At 27.6% G+C, this 15,881-nt stretch overlaps 3 protein-coding genes across 4 annotated transcripts in view; 1 reads left to right on the top strand and 2 right to left on the bottom strand.

Annotated features, from left to right (window-relative positions):
• Positions 1 to 356, bottom strand: part of LOC100163212 (gametogenetin-binding protein 2-like) — a gene marked incomplete in the record, with an annotated part of 10,106 nt that extends 9,750 nt beyond the window's left edge. Inside the window, 1 exon segment of the mRNA XM_001942814.5 lies at positions 1 to 356.
• A 316-nt stretch (positions 357 to 672) lies between these two features.
• On the top strand, positions 673 to 15,814 carry LOC100165286 (copine-5). 2 transcript variants are annotated; one of them, XM_008187626.3, is made up of 11 exons: positions 674 to 921; positions 996 to 1,204; positions 7,935 to 8,076; positions 8,141 to 8,266; positions 8,326 to 8,483; positions 8,548 to 8,774; positions 9,070 to 9,152; positions 10,017 to 10,131; positions 10,351 to 10,578; positions 11,465 to 11,643; positions 11,753 to 12,907. In XM_008187626.3, the coding sequence occupies exons 2-11, from the start codon at positions 1,137 to 1,139 to the stop codon at positions 12,041 to 12,043; spliced, it is 1,617 nt and encodes a 538-aa protein (XP_008185848.1). In that variant the 5' UTR covers positions 674 to 921; positions 996 to 1,136; the 3' UTR covers positions 12,044 to 12,907. The 2 variants fall into 2 exon arrangements, with proteins under 2 accessions (XP_001942793.1, XP_008185848.1); XM_001942758.5 differs by lacking the exon at positions 11,753 to 12,907 and adding an exon at positions 14,813 to 15,814 and having other exon boundaries at positions 673 to 1,204.
• The window catches only part of LOC100169371 (proline synthase co-transcribed bacterial homolog protein-like), a 10,103-nt gene continuing 4,656 nt past the window's right edge, over positions 10,435 to 15,881 (bottom strand). The window contains exon 8 of the mRNA XM_016805280.2: positions 10,435 to 10,566. The gene's annotated coding sequence lies outside the window, so the exon portion shown is untranslated. The remainder of the gene's footprint in view (positions 10,567 to 15,881) is intronic.

The following is a 15,881-nucleotide window of genomic DNA, read 5'->3' as shown; positions in this document are numbered from 1 at the left end:
TTGACCTTATATACCTATATATATACGCGAGCGTGTGCGTGTGTTGATATTATTATTATTAATAACACACACGGGCGGACGCGAGCCGAATACGGACGACGTAGATCCGAAAAAAACTATGAACGTGTTAATGGCGTATGGGGCCTATGACCGTTCGTTCAACACTCGTCAAAAAATGTACGAAGTTTATTAAACGATTTACAGACGACGACTGTCTTGTGGGAAACGGGCGAAACGCTGGCGAGTACACATCCGCCTTTATTGCGAGCGCGGTGTACAAGTACGTGCGAGCGATGAGTGGCGGTGGCTAGTGCGCGGTGGCGACGATGGGAGGGAAAACGCCAATCGGGCGAAACACACGGGGACGATCAACGTAGCCTGGTATACAGCGTCCTTGGAATTTGACGCGCTCGAGCCGTCGGCACCGCGCCGCGCCGCGGCATGCGGTCCGGCCGTCCCGCTGTGTCCCTGTCCGTCAAACCCAAACGGCAGGGCGCACGTCTGAGAAATTTCGGCGCCGACGTCGATTTTCCCAGCCCCGTTCGGCCCTCCGCAGCAGTGGACTGGAGCGCACGTTCCACGAAACCCATTCTCCTTGGACCCGACCGCCGTCCGTCGCGGCCAAAGTTGCGTTATCACCCGCCCAACCCGTTTTGTCGCGTTATCAGACGTCGTGTTGTTGTTGTAGTTGTCCGTGTTTTTTTCGTCCTGTCCTAATAATACATTCTTGTTTTCGTTAGAAAATAGCAATGTTATTATTATTCTCCGCCGTTGCCTCCGTTGATAACGTCCTATTCGTGAATTCGTGATAGCGTGTGGCAGTGGGCACTTGTTAGCTGTTGTTAGGCGTAGACGCGTACCGACTACTGAGGATATTATAATATACTAGATATAGATTGTCTCACTGAATCACACGTTACAGTAAGTTAATTACGTCTACTCGAGCCTGTAAACGTAAAATTCAGTCGATATTTTCCGTTTTCCGTTATCTATAGACATACCATCACGATCACAGTATCACATATGAGTCATTGCCGAGTTAACCGCGCTATAGTTTTTTTCTACGCGCCCTCACTCAACGTCTAATCTTCATTCTTCACCAGTAGTAAAAAGCTCATCTCCAAAACACCGCCGCTATGGCCGTGTTTAAGCCAGGGTCGTCCACCGAACCCACGTCTGAAATCGAACTGACGCTGTCTTGCAGGTGATTGTTTTGATTAATTTTTGTAATATCAATACCTAATATAATAGTAATAGTATACGTCGCGAAAACAAGAAACTGTGATCGTTACAGTGTCACCCGTATTTGTGGTGTATCGAGCACCATTTTTAAATTTTTTTTTATCGATATTTCTTTGAATTTTGCACTTTTTAAGTATGACAAGTAGTCGCTCATTATACTTGCCTCCTACGGTTGCCAAACTCAAACTCCTGAGAACCTTGGGCCTACATGCCTTAGGGGTGGAAATTGTCCATCTTGGGGGGGACTTTTATGGTCTGACGGTGAGAGTTATGCTCAATGAACACTCACGTAGACCTGAGCTAACATAATGAGTGACCTAACCTATGATTTGACAAGTATTATAGTACTGCCACCGAGATTGTCATACGGCTATAACTTCAAAACTAGTGCCAATTTTTGTTTTGCACCATCTTTTTCAGTGTTAAAAGTTCCAAAATTGAAAAACAATTCAAAATTTAGGATGCCTGGTAAATTAATAATATACTGAAACTGTGTTAGGTATGCACAAAAATGTTACTCAATGAGCTTACTTATAAACAGTGGTGTAGTGGAGGGTACACGCGGGTACACGGCGTGTACTCACCTCCCAATTTTAGATTAATACGTGTACCCTTGACGAAAATCGTGGTTCGGGGGTACACGGACCATTAACCACACGTATTAAAGTTACCCAATTGTTCTTAGTCAATACAATTTATTTAGGAAATATCATTGGGTAGTATAATAATATATTAAATTACAAACAATAACTCAATAACAAAAAAAAAGATAAACGTAATTTGTTTACTATTGTCATAGAACAATATATGAGTGAAACTCGATCAGCTGATTAGGTTTACGTTTACTTTCCTAGTTACCTATAATCTGACCTAACCTAGGAAACGAGCCCGTTACCCAACATTATATTAGATTATTGTTTACCCGTATTCAGAAAACGTTAATAGAAAACAGCACAGAGATGCTGATGACAACAAGTCAAGAAAAGTATTGTCACAGACCCAAACCAAGAACTAAAATACAAACTATGGGAATTACTTGAATAATATTAAAATGTTTAAAAACGTTTTATAATAATAAACAATAATAATAATAATAATTTGTTAATTATATTTTGAGAAAAATTATAGTATTGAATTTTTTCTAATGGATTATGAGTTTAAAATATATCAATCATAATTTATGAGGTTCTATTATATATTATATAGACAAATAGATGAAGTGTTGCACGCGTACCGAATAATAGATGGATGACTGGGGGGTTTGAGGGGCATAGCCCCAAGTTTTTTTTTACAATTATTAAGGCGTGTACCCATGAATTTTTTTAGGACTACATCACTGCTTATAAATTTAAGGTTCTTGTGTTAATATTTAGTCAGGGTTGTTTCTTTTACAGTGCCTATACTTCTAAAAATTCTCATTTTTAATTATAAAAACCAATAAGGTACTTCAACCAATTTTGTTTTATAATATAATTCAATTACAGACATAAGTATAACCTGAAAAGGAAACTTTCCACATTCAATATATTCATTACTTTACTTAAAATTAGAAAAATGAAGTATAGTTTGTTTGGTCAATATATCAATATAAATTTTTCACTTAAGTTGAGAACATTGTTCAGCTGACTTTTACTGTAAGAAGCAATTTTCACATACCCTCAAAATACTAATTACTTCTATCCTAATAACCTATTATAATAATTCTTATTATATGATGTACACCAGAAATGCGCCCATATACTAAAAACTAAAAAGATTTTTCTTTTCTTCTGGTATATTAACGGGACGCTACTCGGACATAAGATTATTATCTTGGGAATTTCATAGGCTTTTTGTTATATTTTAATTTTAAAGCGAATTATGAGTATTTTAAGATATACAAACAATTTACACTTTTAAAATACTTATAACTCGCTTTAAAATTTAAATACAATAAAAAGCCGATGAGATTGCCTAGATAATAATCTTACCTTTAAATTTTATTAGAAGTAAATTCACTCCAATTTTTTAACTAACGGAGCTACACGTGTTCTGCTGAACGTATAATTTGTTACATATGTTACGCTCTTGTAAGACGGAGACAACTAATGTCAGTGTAACGTCCTCTTAAGTATTAGTTATTTATATGTATACATAAGTTAAAGAGCAGGTATGTTGCAATTCTTAACTTTATTATGATTTAAAATTAGGTTAAGAAAATGTTTATGTAATACATATATAATAAATTATGCAATTCAAATCCTTAGTCAGTAAGTATTAGTAGGCTAAAAACAATTATTATTCAACATAGGTATTAAGAGATATTAAGATGTTTAGCGATATTAAGAGATAAAATAATATAGAAAAGTGATCTTTGATAGTGATTTTGTGACGCGGTCAATTTAGAACGAAGCAATATTCCAGTGTTTATATTTTAATTGTATATTATTAGTAATAAACATCCTAATTAATCGGAGTAGACCTACACTTTAAAAATTGCAATATATCAAGTATTCAAGTCTAATCAACAGCCTATTCAAAACCAATAATACAATTATTAAATTCAATGTATTTGAAAATAAAACTAGTAGCTACATGTCTATATTATTACTCCTATAAATATTAATTATGGTTATAAATCAATGATGTCTGATATATAATGATGTTTGTGTTATTATTTATTACATTAATTTTACAATTGTGATTTGTCTATGTTCTTGTAATTGCCAATTAAAATAAAATAAAATATATTCATAAATACAATTCTACATATTATAATATAAACAACTGTTGGATATAAATAATAAATATTTAATTAATCTGTACATTTTAGTTGTTCCGTATTAAGCATCAAAAATTAAAAAAATTAAGAAAAAATATGTTATTTTTTTCACACTAAAAATATCTGAATATATTGGATGATCCATTTGATATAAGACACTCATTATTTCAGAGAACAATAATGGTTTTGAAAATATTTCTTTTAAGTACATAATATTTTATGTTGTTACAACTTGTACTTTGAAATTCATGTTCGGAATATTTCGATCTAATGAAATAAAATTTTGTGGAAGTAGTTTGGAGTATCGGACCAATATTTTGCAGGGTAACCTTGTACCCCACAACTCCACTCATCTAAGCTTTAATTATTTTGCTTTGGAATAAGGAATTAAAAAAGTAAACAAATCATAACATAAAATATGTTGTTTTTTAATGACTTAAAATTATGTAAAAAAATTTTAATACAGTAGAGTCTCAATAACTCAAAATTGTCAATAGCTCAAATTTCTCTTTAAAGTTTTTTAAGTTGTATTGTGGTATATAAGTCAAATTTATTTTTATTCCTCTTGAGATTCAATTTATCCACACTGCTAGTTTCTACCCGAGCTTATGAAATAATGAGCATCTTACATTAAATGGATCACCCAGTATAAGTACTACAATCTGTAAAATAAAAAAATTAAAATAAGTATGTTTCAGATTACAAGTATCATAGGCAGCAAAGAGGTCACGGATAAAATATCATATTCATATTATAATATGCCCAATTTGGTATTGATAATTTATACAAGATTAGTTTAAATTTAGTTTGAATTTGTATTTACTAAAAGCCAAAAGGCAGGTCCCACATAGAGCGTTGGTCAAGAATTTGATAATTATTATGAAGAGTAAATTGACTTTAGAGGTTTTTTTATGGTTTTGATTTTGGTTAATAAATTGTTTTGCCCTGCCTAGTATTTTACCCAATAACCCAGTTGCACCATTGCTTCAGGTCACATCCATAGAGTTTACAGAAAGATTATAAGGTGACTCCAAAAATTGTTCAATGTATGCATGTATATAATATGCTGGTGTTTATAAAACATTATTAATAATATAAATTTTGTCATGTTAGCATAATTTTTTTTTTTTTTTTTTGGCAGGGGGAGGGTGGCATTAAATTTGTTTTCGTTTGAGACACATATATTCTAAATGCCACTGATTTAGCCATTATACATATTTTATTAATTGTATACTTCAAATTATCCTTAAGTAAATGTACCTATGTAAAAAATAAGGGTTATATTTTTTAAAATATTTGATTATTATTGGAATATGTCTGTAGACTATAAGCGGTCTTACTATTAAGACATTTTAATATTATGAGTAGATTAATGTTACTTATTGAATTTTAAAATCATGGTTAGTAATTTTTGTGTTGAAATTTAGTTTTAGTTAAGTAATACTTAGTTTTATACTAAGTTAGTATATTATGATTAGGACTAGGTTTTCTATGAATTTGCATGTTTTTTCCTTGATTCCAAATTGATAGGTTGTCAGATATGTTTACGATATATGTTTATATGCTATGTATATATATGTTCAGATATTTAACGATTTGGATTATTCTCGAATAAATAAAATAATTTTTTTAAATCTTATGAATTTAAATGGTATTTATTTAATGAACATCTATAATTATTAAGTTATTGGTCGAATTGTCATAAATGTATTATCTAATCTTATCTTGGTCAGACAACCGATAGGTTACATTATGATTTTTTTCATTAGTACGACAAGTTTTAGTCAATATAAATCCATTCTTCATTTCAATCACCTGTCAGTTTATATTTCAAAATTTTAAAAAAACGTATCATCATTTACAGCAATAATTAATATAAAAATAACTACTTACAATACATAATTATTAATTAGTTTGTAAATTTTATGTAAAAAATATTAAATGTTATGTACAAATAAAATAATAATTGTTTTTGTATATTTTACAATTTTTATTGCATGATGAATGATTCATAGCAAATGTTTTTATTATTTGTTGTCAATAATTTCTTTAATAGTTGGGTAAGTTTAACCAGGGAAAAGTTTTGCTTTCTGTCAAGGACAGAATTATGACTCATTGAGCGTAATTCAATGAAAAAAATTAAAGGTGTATTAAAACCAAGATTAACACACATAATATCTATAATGAAAAATAGCTAAATTTAAATATTTGAAATATATATAACTTAAATATAATATTATATAATATGAATCAACAAATAAAGAATGATTCATCATCATTTTCTATTTTTGCGACAATTTAGAATAAGTAAATTAATAATAATTTATTCAGTACCTGGTAAATCATAATACAATTTAAAATTATAAATATCAAATAAATTTATCACATGTGTATAAATTTGAGTTATTAAATTATAATTGTTTTATTGTGTTCTGTTATAACTATTTTTAAGGGTTCCAAACGGTAAAACGGGACCCTATGACTAAGACTCTGCTGTCCGTCCGTCCGTCTGTCACCAGGCTGTATCTCATGAACCATGAAAGTTAGAAAGTTGAAATTTTCACAGATTATGTATTTCTGTTGCCGCTATAACAACAAATACTAAAAATCCTAGAATATATAATATAAACAGTGTTGCCAACATGTTTATAGCTGATTATGGTACGGAACCATTCGTGCGCGAGTCCGACTCGCACTTGGCCAGTTTTTTAAATTATATTTTTACAACAACAAAAAAGCAGTTAAGTGGATGTTGTTCTGATGTACAATAGGTTACAAGTGGGTCAATGTATAATAGATTGTATTCTACTTGAATTCAATGATATCATATCGCTGTGTAAGAAAAACGATTTTGAGCGAAGACGGTCTGTCAGTCTGAATATTTTATATTGTTATTATATTATATTATAGCTTGTAAGTTAAATTAATATTATAATACTATTATTTTTTATTTGTTTCCATGATGATAAAAAAAAGTGTTAGAAATTAAAAATCCATTTTTAGCGGTTTTTTGTGATTTGTCGGTGGTTTTTTCCTTGGCATTAAATAACTATTGAGAAAATTGAAAAACAACCTTTCTAAAGTACCATCTTGATGCTTGATCCAATTTGCCAAAAGATAAGATAATATATGTTTAAATCAAAATTCAAAGCACTCCTTCTGGTAGACATTTTGTATACAGGATAAAAAAAAAATAAATTAAATTACACCATTGTAAAACCAAAATAATAGTTCTAACATTTATTCAAATTTTAACTTATTGACATTTAAAATATATTGAGCCATTTAGGTATAGCAAGAAGTGGTCAGAAATTTAAAAATGTCTTTAATAACTTAATTTATTGTTTCAGTGGTGAACTTACCTTTATATATTAATATAAAAATAACCGGATGTTTTCCGTTATATGTATACGATGTCAGTGATGCTCGCGTTGCCACTCGCTCACTGCGCTGCGCTCAGATTAAAAAATCTAAAATATCCCTTGACTTGCTATGCAACACCACCCACTCTTAGTACCCACTCTTTAATACATATTATAATACGTATTGTGGATATACGGCAGTTACCCTGTGACCAACTTGAGGTGGTGTTGCATAGCAAGTTAAGGGATATTTTTGTCCGAGCGTAGCGCAGCAAGCTAGTACCAATGCGAGCATCACTAACGTCCCCCAAAAAAGGGATGTCCCGTAAAGTAGGAAATTATCCATATAACCTTCCTCTTACTGATACAAAAAACATAGAAATATAATTTTAGTTTTAAAAATCTGAAATTTTTTAATATTTCATACATAATTTTAGTACAGATGCAAAAACTGTTAATAATAAATAACAATTAACAAACAATTCAATATATACATATATATATATATATAAATACATTTTATGATTGAAATTTTTTTTGTGTTATAATATTAATATGGTTTTTTTTAGAAACTTATTGGACTGTGATGTATTTTCAAAATCTGATCCAATGTGTGTTGTATTTATGAAAACACCAGAAACTACCAAATGGGTTGAAATTTGTCGTACTGAATGTATTAATAATTCTCTAAACCCTAATTTTGTTACAAAAGTAATATGTTTATCTATTGATAAAAAGTTTCAATAATAATACATTTTTCTGTACCTATTTCTAGGTCCATGTGTTGTATCGTTTTGAAGTTCAGCAATTGATAAAATTCGAAGTATACGATGTAGATTCAAACCTGCATGATTTGAAATCTCAAGATTTTTTGGGATCGTGTGAAACCACTCTTGGACATGTAATATATTATTTTAATATTAGTCACTTAATATCATACTTATCTTTTTTTTTTATTAGATTGTATCTTCGGTAACACTTACTTTAGCTCTAAAAGGAGTAAAAACTAATAACAAAGGTCAAGTGATTGTTAAAGCAGAAGAACTCCCGGCATGTCATGATGAAGTAACTTTACAATTTAATGGAAAAGATTTAGAGCGAAGTGATTGGATATCAAAGTATGTATAAAAATATTCAATTATGAATTTAATATTTATTTATTCTAATTTACTAATTTTTCAGATTTTTTTCTTGGATTGCAAAAGCTTATCCGTTTTTAGAATTGTTTAAAGTTGGTGAAGATGGACAGTATCAATTAGTATATAGAACTGAAGTTGTTAATTGGACAAATAATCCTACTTGGAAACCAATTACTTTGCCTGTTCGTTCTTTGTGTGGTACTGATTTTGATAGAGACATAAAAGTAGTATGTTATCATTTCAAATACAATGGAAATCATTCCTTAATAGGTAAATGTTCATTTTATAAATAACAATATTCAGTAAGACTAAATAATTATTTAGCTTAAAATTAAAAATGTTATGTTTATTTTTAAAATGTATTAACAATTTTAAATACTATGAAATCTTGATAGTTATATAATAAGTAACAACTGCAGCTTTTCTGGATATCTTAATTCCATTTACCATTGATAGCCAATTTATTATTTTCAACACAAATAAAGAATAAAATAGTGCCTAAATTATTATCAAAATATTTTTATCTTGAATGTAAACATTTGTATTGCAAAGTATAATGTTGCAGGAGAATTTCATGTTACAATGAATCAATTGAAAAAAGGTCCTGGACCAGAAAATGATCATAAATGTGTCAAACCTAAGTCATCTGTAAGTAATATTGTATTTTTATTTAATTTAAGACTAGTTCAACATATATGTAAATTAAATAACCTAAAATGTAATAAAAAATATTTTTAAACAACTTCCTTAGTTAATAAAATGTAATGTTATTATTAAAAACATAAATAAACCATACTATAATAAAAAATTGTTCATACAGCATGCTTGATTTAAAATCTATGTTAAAAAATTAATAAGCAAATTAATTAGATACATTCCATAATAATTTTAAAGTGTCATCATTGGGTGGCCTCTTTTACCAAGTATTCATTTCATTTATTTTATTTTATCTAATACTCTTATTGTACCTATTACTAATACGCTATTAGGAACAGATTGTGAATATAAAGGAAAAAAAATATTCCATAACTATATTTGTTTATTTTTATTTTTTTTAGAAATACATTTACAATTTATACATACATCTTATATATAAAGTATATGTGATTAATTAATTTTCAAGCCATGTGTAAACAAGTGAAAGGAAACCGTCTGTTGATGGAACTCCTAAAGTTAGTTTACATATTAATTACATAATTTAGTAAGTTACTAAGTTTATTTTTTAAACATCATATAAGAAAATTAATTAAATATTTTATAATACTGTTATAAAACAAATCTAAAATTTGTAAAATATTAAATAAAACTGTACTTTTTAAATAGTTTAAACCCTTCAATTTATAATATAAACAATTTTTTATAATCTTAAAATATGTTGCATTCTTAAACTTTTGATCTGATACTATCAATGTACAGATTTCAATAATCTAAAGAAGTTAAACTAGTAGGATAATACTATAGTAAATTAATAAGGGATGGTAATTTAATGTTGTGTGAATATATAAATTTCAGAAAATTTGTGGAAGCATACGTCTGAATCATTTTGACTTGAAAAAGACATTCACATTCCTTGATTACATAATGAGCGGTACACAAATAAATTGTACAGTTGCTATAGATTTCACAGGTGATATTTTCTAATAATATATCTATTAAATTTAAATAATAAAATTAAAACAATTTTAGATCTATCGGTTCATAGTTGTACTTGTTAATCAGATTTGTTGTACACCTATGCAATTTCAGAAATCTGTGGATCTAACTGTTTTAACTTTAGCATCTAAACATAGTTATATATTATTATTCAACTAATTTAATATAATATTTGTGATATTTCATATAACAGCATCAAATGGAGATCCAAAAGATCACAATTCATTACATTACCTCAGTAACAGACCCAATCAATATGAACAAGCACTGGTAGCTGTGGGAGATATTATTCAAGACTATGATAGTGATAAAGTGTTTCCAGCTTTGGGTTTTGGTGCCCGAATTCCACCACACGGCGAAGTTTCCCATGAGTTTTTCTTGAATTTGCAAGCCAGTGATCCATACTGTGCTGGAATTGAAGGTAAATATAAAATATTAATTTAATCTAAAGCCCAATTCGAAGTGATCCATTTAAGAGGAAGTCGGCGCAGTATTTGTTTTCTCACAGGCCCACGCGCAACATAGATAAAACGCTTTCACCTAAAATCATTTTTATTTTATTTTAGTAATCAGAGTAAAATCACCTATCACAAAAATAATAGAGGATAATATTTTTTAGAGTATGACATATCGGTTTTATATTTTGTTATTATTTGACATTGTATTTGGACTATCAAAATAAATAAAAAAAATTTAAAATAGGTTCAAATTATTTTCAGATTATATTTAGTCAAATCAATATGTGTTACCTCGTGTGTTACCCTCAAAAATATGGTTATCTATCGTTTTTTAATGGGTAATTTTACTTCAAGAATACTAAATAAAAATATATTCCTTGAGTTTTGTCTATGTTGCCCGTGTGCCAGAGAGAGAAAATAAACAGTGCACTTAATGCTTATCTCAAAAAATACTAACATTTTTGAAAATATTTCTTTTACATAATTTTAACCCTAGATTAATAGTGGACCAACATATTTTTGTATACCTTATATTACTCCAGTCCGCTCAACTAAACTTTAAATACTTATAATCATGGCTATAGACAATAGTATTTAATGTCTCTCTTATATAACTCATAAGCAACTAATCCAAAATTGTATTTTTATGTATCGAAGTACTTCTAAAAATATTCTGCTTTGGAAAATAATAAAAATATTTTTATTTATGACTTAAAATATTTTTCATATGTTAATAGTATAGTAAAGTGTTGATAACATTAATAGTAAATTTACTAACAAGTGAGACATTAAACTAATGTGCCCTATAATAATATAATTTGTTTAGTTATTATTAAATTACATTTTAAGGTGTGATCAATGCATACCACCATTGCATTAGGAGTGTTCAGTTATTTGGTCCAACAAACTTTAGTCCAGTAATTAACCATGTTGCTAAGTTTGCCCAAGCATACCAAGATGGAACACAGTATTTTATTCTGCTGATCATAACTGATGGTGTTATAACAGATATGTTCCACACTAAACAGGTACTTATCACAAATGTTAATTATGATTCTACGTATATAAATGATAAATATAAGCGCTCATAAATGTAGATTGAAGGGGTTTTGCTCATTTTTAACTAATATTATTTAGGCCATAATCAATGCGTCGTCTTTGCCTATGTCAATTATCATAGTGGGGGTAGGTAATGCAGATTTTGGTGCAATGGAAGAACTGGATGCTGATACGGTTCCATTAGAAGTCAATGGTGTACGCGCATCTAGAGACATTACACAATTTGTATCATTTAAAGATTTCCAGTCATGTGATAATCCAACTTTAGCCAAGGCAAATTTAGCCCGAGAGGTGCTTGCTGAAATACCCAATCAGATTGTAGGCTACATGAAATCTAAAAATATCATTCCAATAAACTTAAAAAAATAAAGTTTTATATATTTATTATAGATCACAAGTCATATTGTGTGCCACAATAAATCATATTTATTCTATTTCTATTAATATTGTGACAATTATACATTATATTATACTCATCCAATTAATAATTAAGCCTTTTTACTTCTGTTCTATTGCTTACAAAATATTTAATATTTATTGGTATTTTTAACTAAGTCTGAAAACGAAAAACTGTTGAATTTGTATGCATTTATTCCAAGGAAATATTCATAATTTTACTATATTATTATTATTATTGTTATTTAAATTCTTCACTACCTTTCTCATTTTGGTTCTGTTTTGTTTTATTGTTATTTAATTATTTATTGATAAGTTTTTTAATGTGACTATGCCAAATTGCATAAAAAATCAATAAATTGCATGGTTTTCTAAAATTTGATGGACCACTAAATAATTTTTAAAGGACCTTTAGCCACCGTACATTTATTAATTCATAAATGTTTAGTGATTGTTTATGCAACTCGGTAGTAGGTTATCATATTATATTTATTTTATCTATCATGTTTTGTTTTAAATTTGTATTCAAAAAGAACTTTTTTTTTATTAAAAGAATATTTATAATCAGTGCTCAATTCAGTTACAACTAAAAATATTTTTTATTTTTATGAATTATCCAATAACTTTTATACAACAAATCCATATGAAATGAATATAGAATAATTTAGCTTTACTGTGGAAATATTTTGTTTGAGTGTTATATTTAAAAATTTAAAAAGTATTAATTTGTGTGATACGCGGTTTTTGAAAAATTGTTTAAAAATATTTTAGCTATACCACATAAAATCAAAGTGTTACACTCATGTTATATAAAACAAATTTTATATTGAGTAAGTATTTCATTTTCATATATTGGCTTAATTGTCTTATCAGTTAAAACAATATAGATTTATCATTAAGCTTTAAGTAAAAATGCTTGAAATACTAAAAGAAAAGTTCAGAAAATAGATTTTTTTTTTTAATTTTGGATTCTTGTAATTTAAAATCTTACACTTTTGGGAACAAGAATCTCAAAACCATATGCAATATGGTTTAATCATAAAGACCTAATGTAACACATTCGTAACAATTCTATGGATTCATTCAGACAATTTTCTTATTTTTCATCTAAAATATATTAATATTAATTTGGAATTTCTGTTGCCTGCTTAATTTTTAGTACTATTCAGCCTATTTAGTATTTATTAATTTGTTTGTTGTGTTTTTACCTTGACATTTAAATAAATTGTATAATAAATATTACAAGTTATTTATTTTTCTTATAATCATAAACTATATTCTGTACAAAATGTATTATAGTTTAAAAAATGGACGCTTATGTATGTAAAATCATGATTAGACTTTGAAAAGACCTTTGTTTTAAAATACTTTGTCAAAACTTTCTGCATACCTCATATTTAAAATTAAAACCATTTTAAAATTTTATTTTATACAATATTAGGTTGGGTTAATTTGTTTAATACAATTATCTAATAAAAAAATTATTTTCCATTGTGCAAGACGATTCTTTTGACATAAGAATCTCATCATCTTCACTCAAAAACGTTTTGCACAACAGTATACATTTTAAATTTAATCTTCTAAATCAGAATATTTTTCTTAGTATATCTGAATATAAATCAAATGTCGAAGGCGTAGTTAATTGGTTTAATACATTTAATGAAATCATCTTAGAATGACACAAGGGTAAAACTTAAAATCAAAGACCACTAGTCTGTTCAGTTCATCTAAACTTTAAACATTTAAATATTCTATTATTATACATCAAAAAATATGAAAAATATTCTTCATAATTTCAAGTAAAAACAGTAACAATAAATAATAAAAAATATTGTTTTGTTATGAGTATATTTTTTTATGTAAAAAAATATTTCCAAAAGCATTTATACTTTTTTGAATATCAACCTATTTACCTATGCTGTGCTTAAATTGTTTATAAGGTTATAAATTACATTATTATTAATTTTTTGCCTTTTGAAAAGAACCTAAATAATTTGTATTAATAAATTAACTTTTTTATTACCAAAACATTAGGTACTATATAAACTAGATTAAATTAATGCAGAATAATTTCTTATATGAGTAAATATTTTTTTATGACCTATTATAGAAAGTGTAACTATTTAATCGCACACTGTAAAAGTAATCAAATTGCCCGTACTTATTTATTTTATTAGTGGGGTCATCTAATAGTAATTATGATCTCATATCTAATATACACAAACATAAATATAAGATGTTGATCTACATTATAAATCCATTTTAATTTTAAATATTTTCTCTTCAAAAACCGACACTACTTGAATAGTTAAAAATCAATTGAATTAAAACTGTAATTGATAAAGGTTTTTATATGATACAAATTGTTGAGCACAATCAATACACTATTGTTAATTTTAATAATTAATAATAATTACCTATATGTTGTTTGCTGTACATTGTTTAGTTTATATTGTTATGTCTATTGTATCTATTGATGAATGCCAATAAAGAAAACATTACAAACTATTTGTGTATACCTATATATAGGTAACATTTATACATAATAAATAATATTATCATGTATGGTAATTTGTTTTTTGTTTAAATCGATTACCAATGGGGTCAAAATCAATTTTTAATTATCTTATAAGTTCAATAGATGCAGATCTTTACACTTTCACCAAAAATGTTGCATACCTACTGTAGTTGTTAGCATTAAAATTGGAAAACTAGATTGATAAATCAGATTATATTCTATAGGCCATAATCAAAGCGTCCACGCTGCCGCTGTCCATTATCATTGTAGGAGTGGGAAATGCTGATTTTCAATCAATGGAAGAATTGGATGGTGATACAGTTAAGTTAGAAGTCAATGGAGTCTGTGCGGCCAGAGATATAGTGCAGTTTGTGCCATTTAAAAACTTTCAACAAATTGAAAATCCAATGAATGCCAAATCATACCTAGCTCGCGAAGTTTTAGCCGAAATACCAGCTCAACTTGTTGGTTACATGAAAAGTCGTAATATTATTCCTGAAAATTTGCATTAATACTACTTAAAATATGCTGAAAAAAGTGTGAATATCAATCACTTTTTTAAATTTTTGCGTTATATAATTTATTGTATAAGAATACTAATTTTTATGTGCTTTTATTGAACTCTTGAGACTGCCATATAAATTTATTATAATTATTGTATTTATGTTCTTCATACGTAAACCGTTTTTTTTTTTAAATTTAATTTTATTACCTTTATATTTATATATAAATGATTATTGATTACTATTATATTTATTTATCAAAACGAACCAATTATTTGTTTAATGACTTAAAATCATTTTTGTGTTATATTATAATCTAGTCACATTTTATTTAAAACGAATTTATTATTAATTTATTATTATATAACAATATGCTCAATATCACAACAATCGCATTTACTCCCTTTTTAAAAAATATTTTATCATTGGAACTAAGCATTAAAAAAATATATCATTGGTGCTTACTAAAAGTGTGTACTAAAACAGTACAATTACTATAACATTTTACATGTATTTTTCTATTACAACATACTTAATTTAATTATTTATGTAATTTTTATTATACACCATACTACATATACACACATTTTATTAATGTATTTATTTAATTTAGTGTACTATTTATATAAACATGTTTGTTATTTATTATCAATATTATCATTTATATTATATCATAAAAGTTAAAACCATTAGATGTTATAATAAAGTGTCATCGTCATATTATACTTTCATTACCTCATTTATTACACAATTTATTTTAAAAGTTATAAAATATAACAAGTAAAAACAA

Source organism: Acyrthosiphon pisum, chromosome A2 (assembly GCF_005508785.2).
Source record: "Acyrthosiphon pisum isolate AL4f chromosome A2, pea_aphid_22Mar2018_4r6ur, whole genome shotgun sequence".
Classification (NCBI taxonomy): domain Eukaryota; kingdom Metazoa; phylum Arthropoda; class Insecta; order Hemiptera; family Aphididae; genus Acyrthosiphon; species Acyrthosiphon pisum.
The sequence above is the reverse complement of the archived record's forward strand: the minus strand, read 5'-3'. Positions and strand labels throughout refer to the sequence as shown.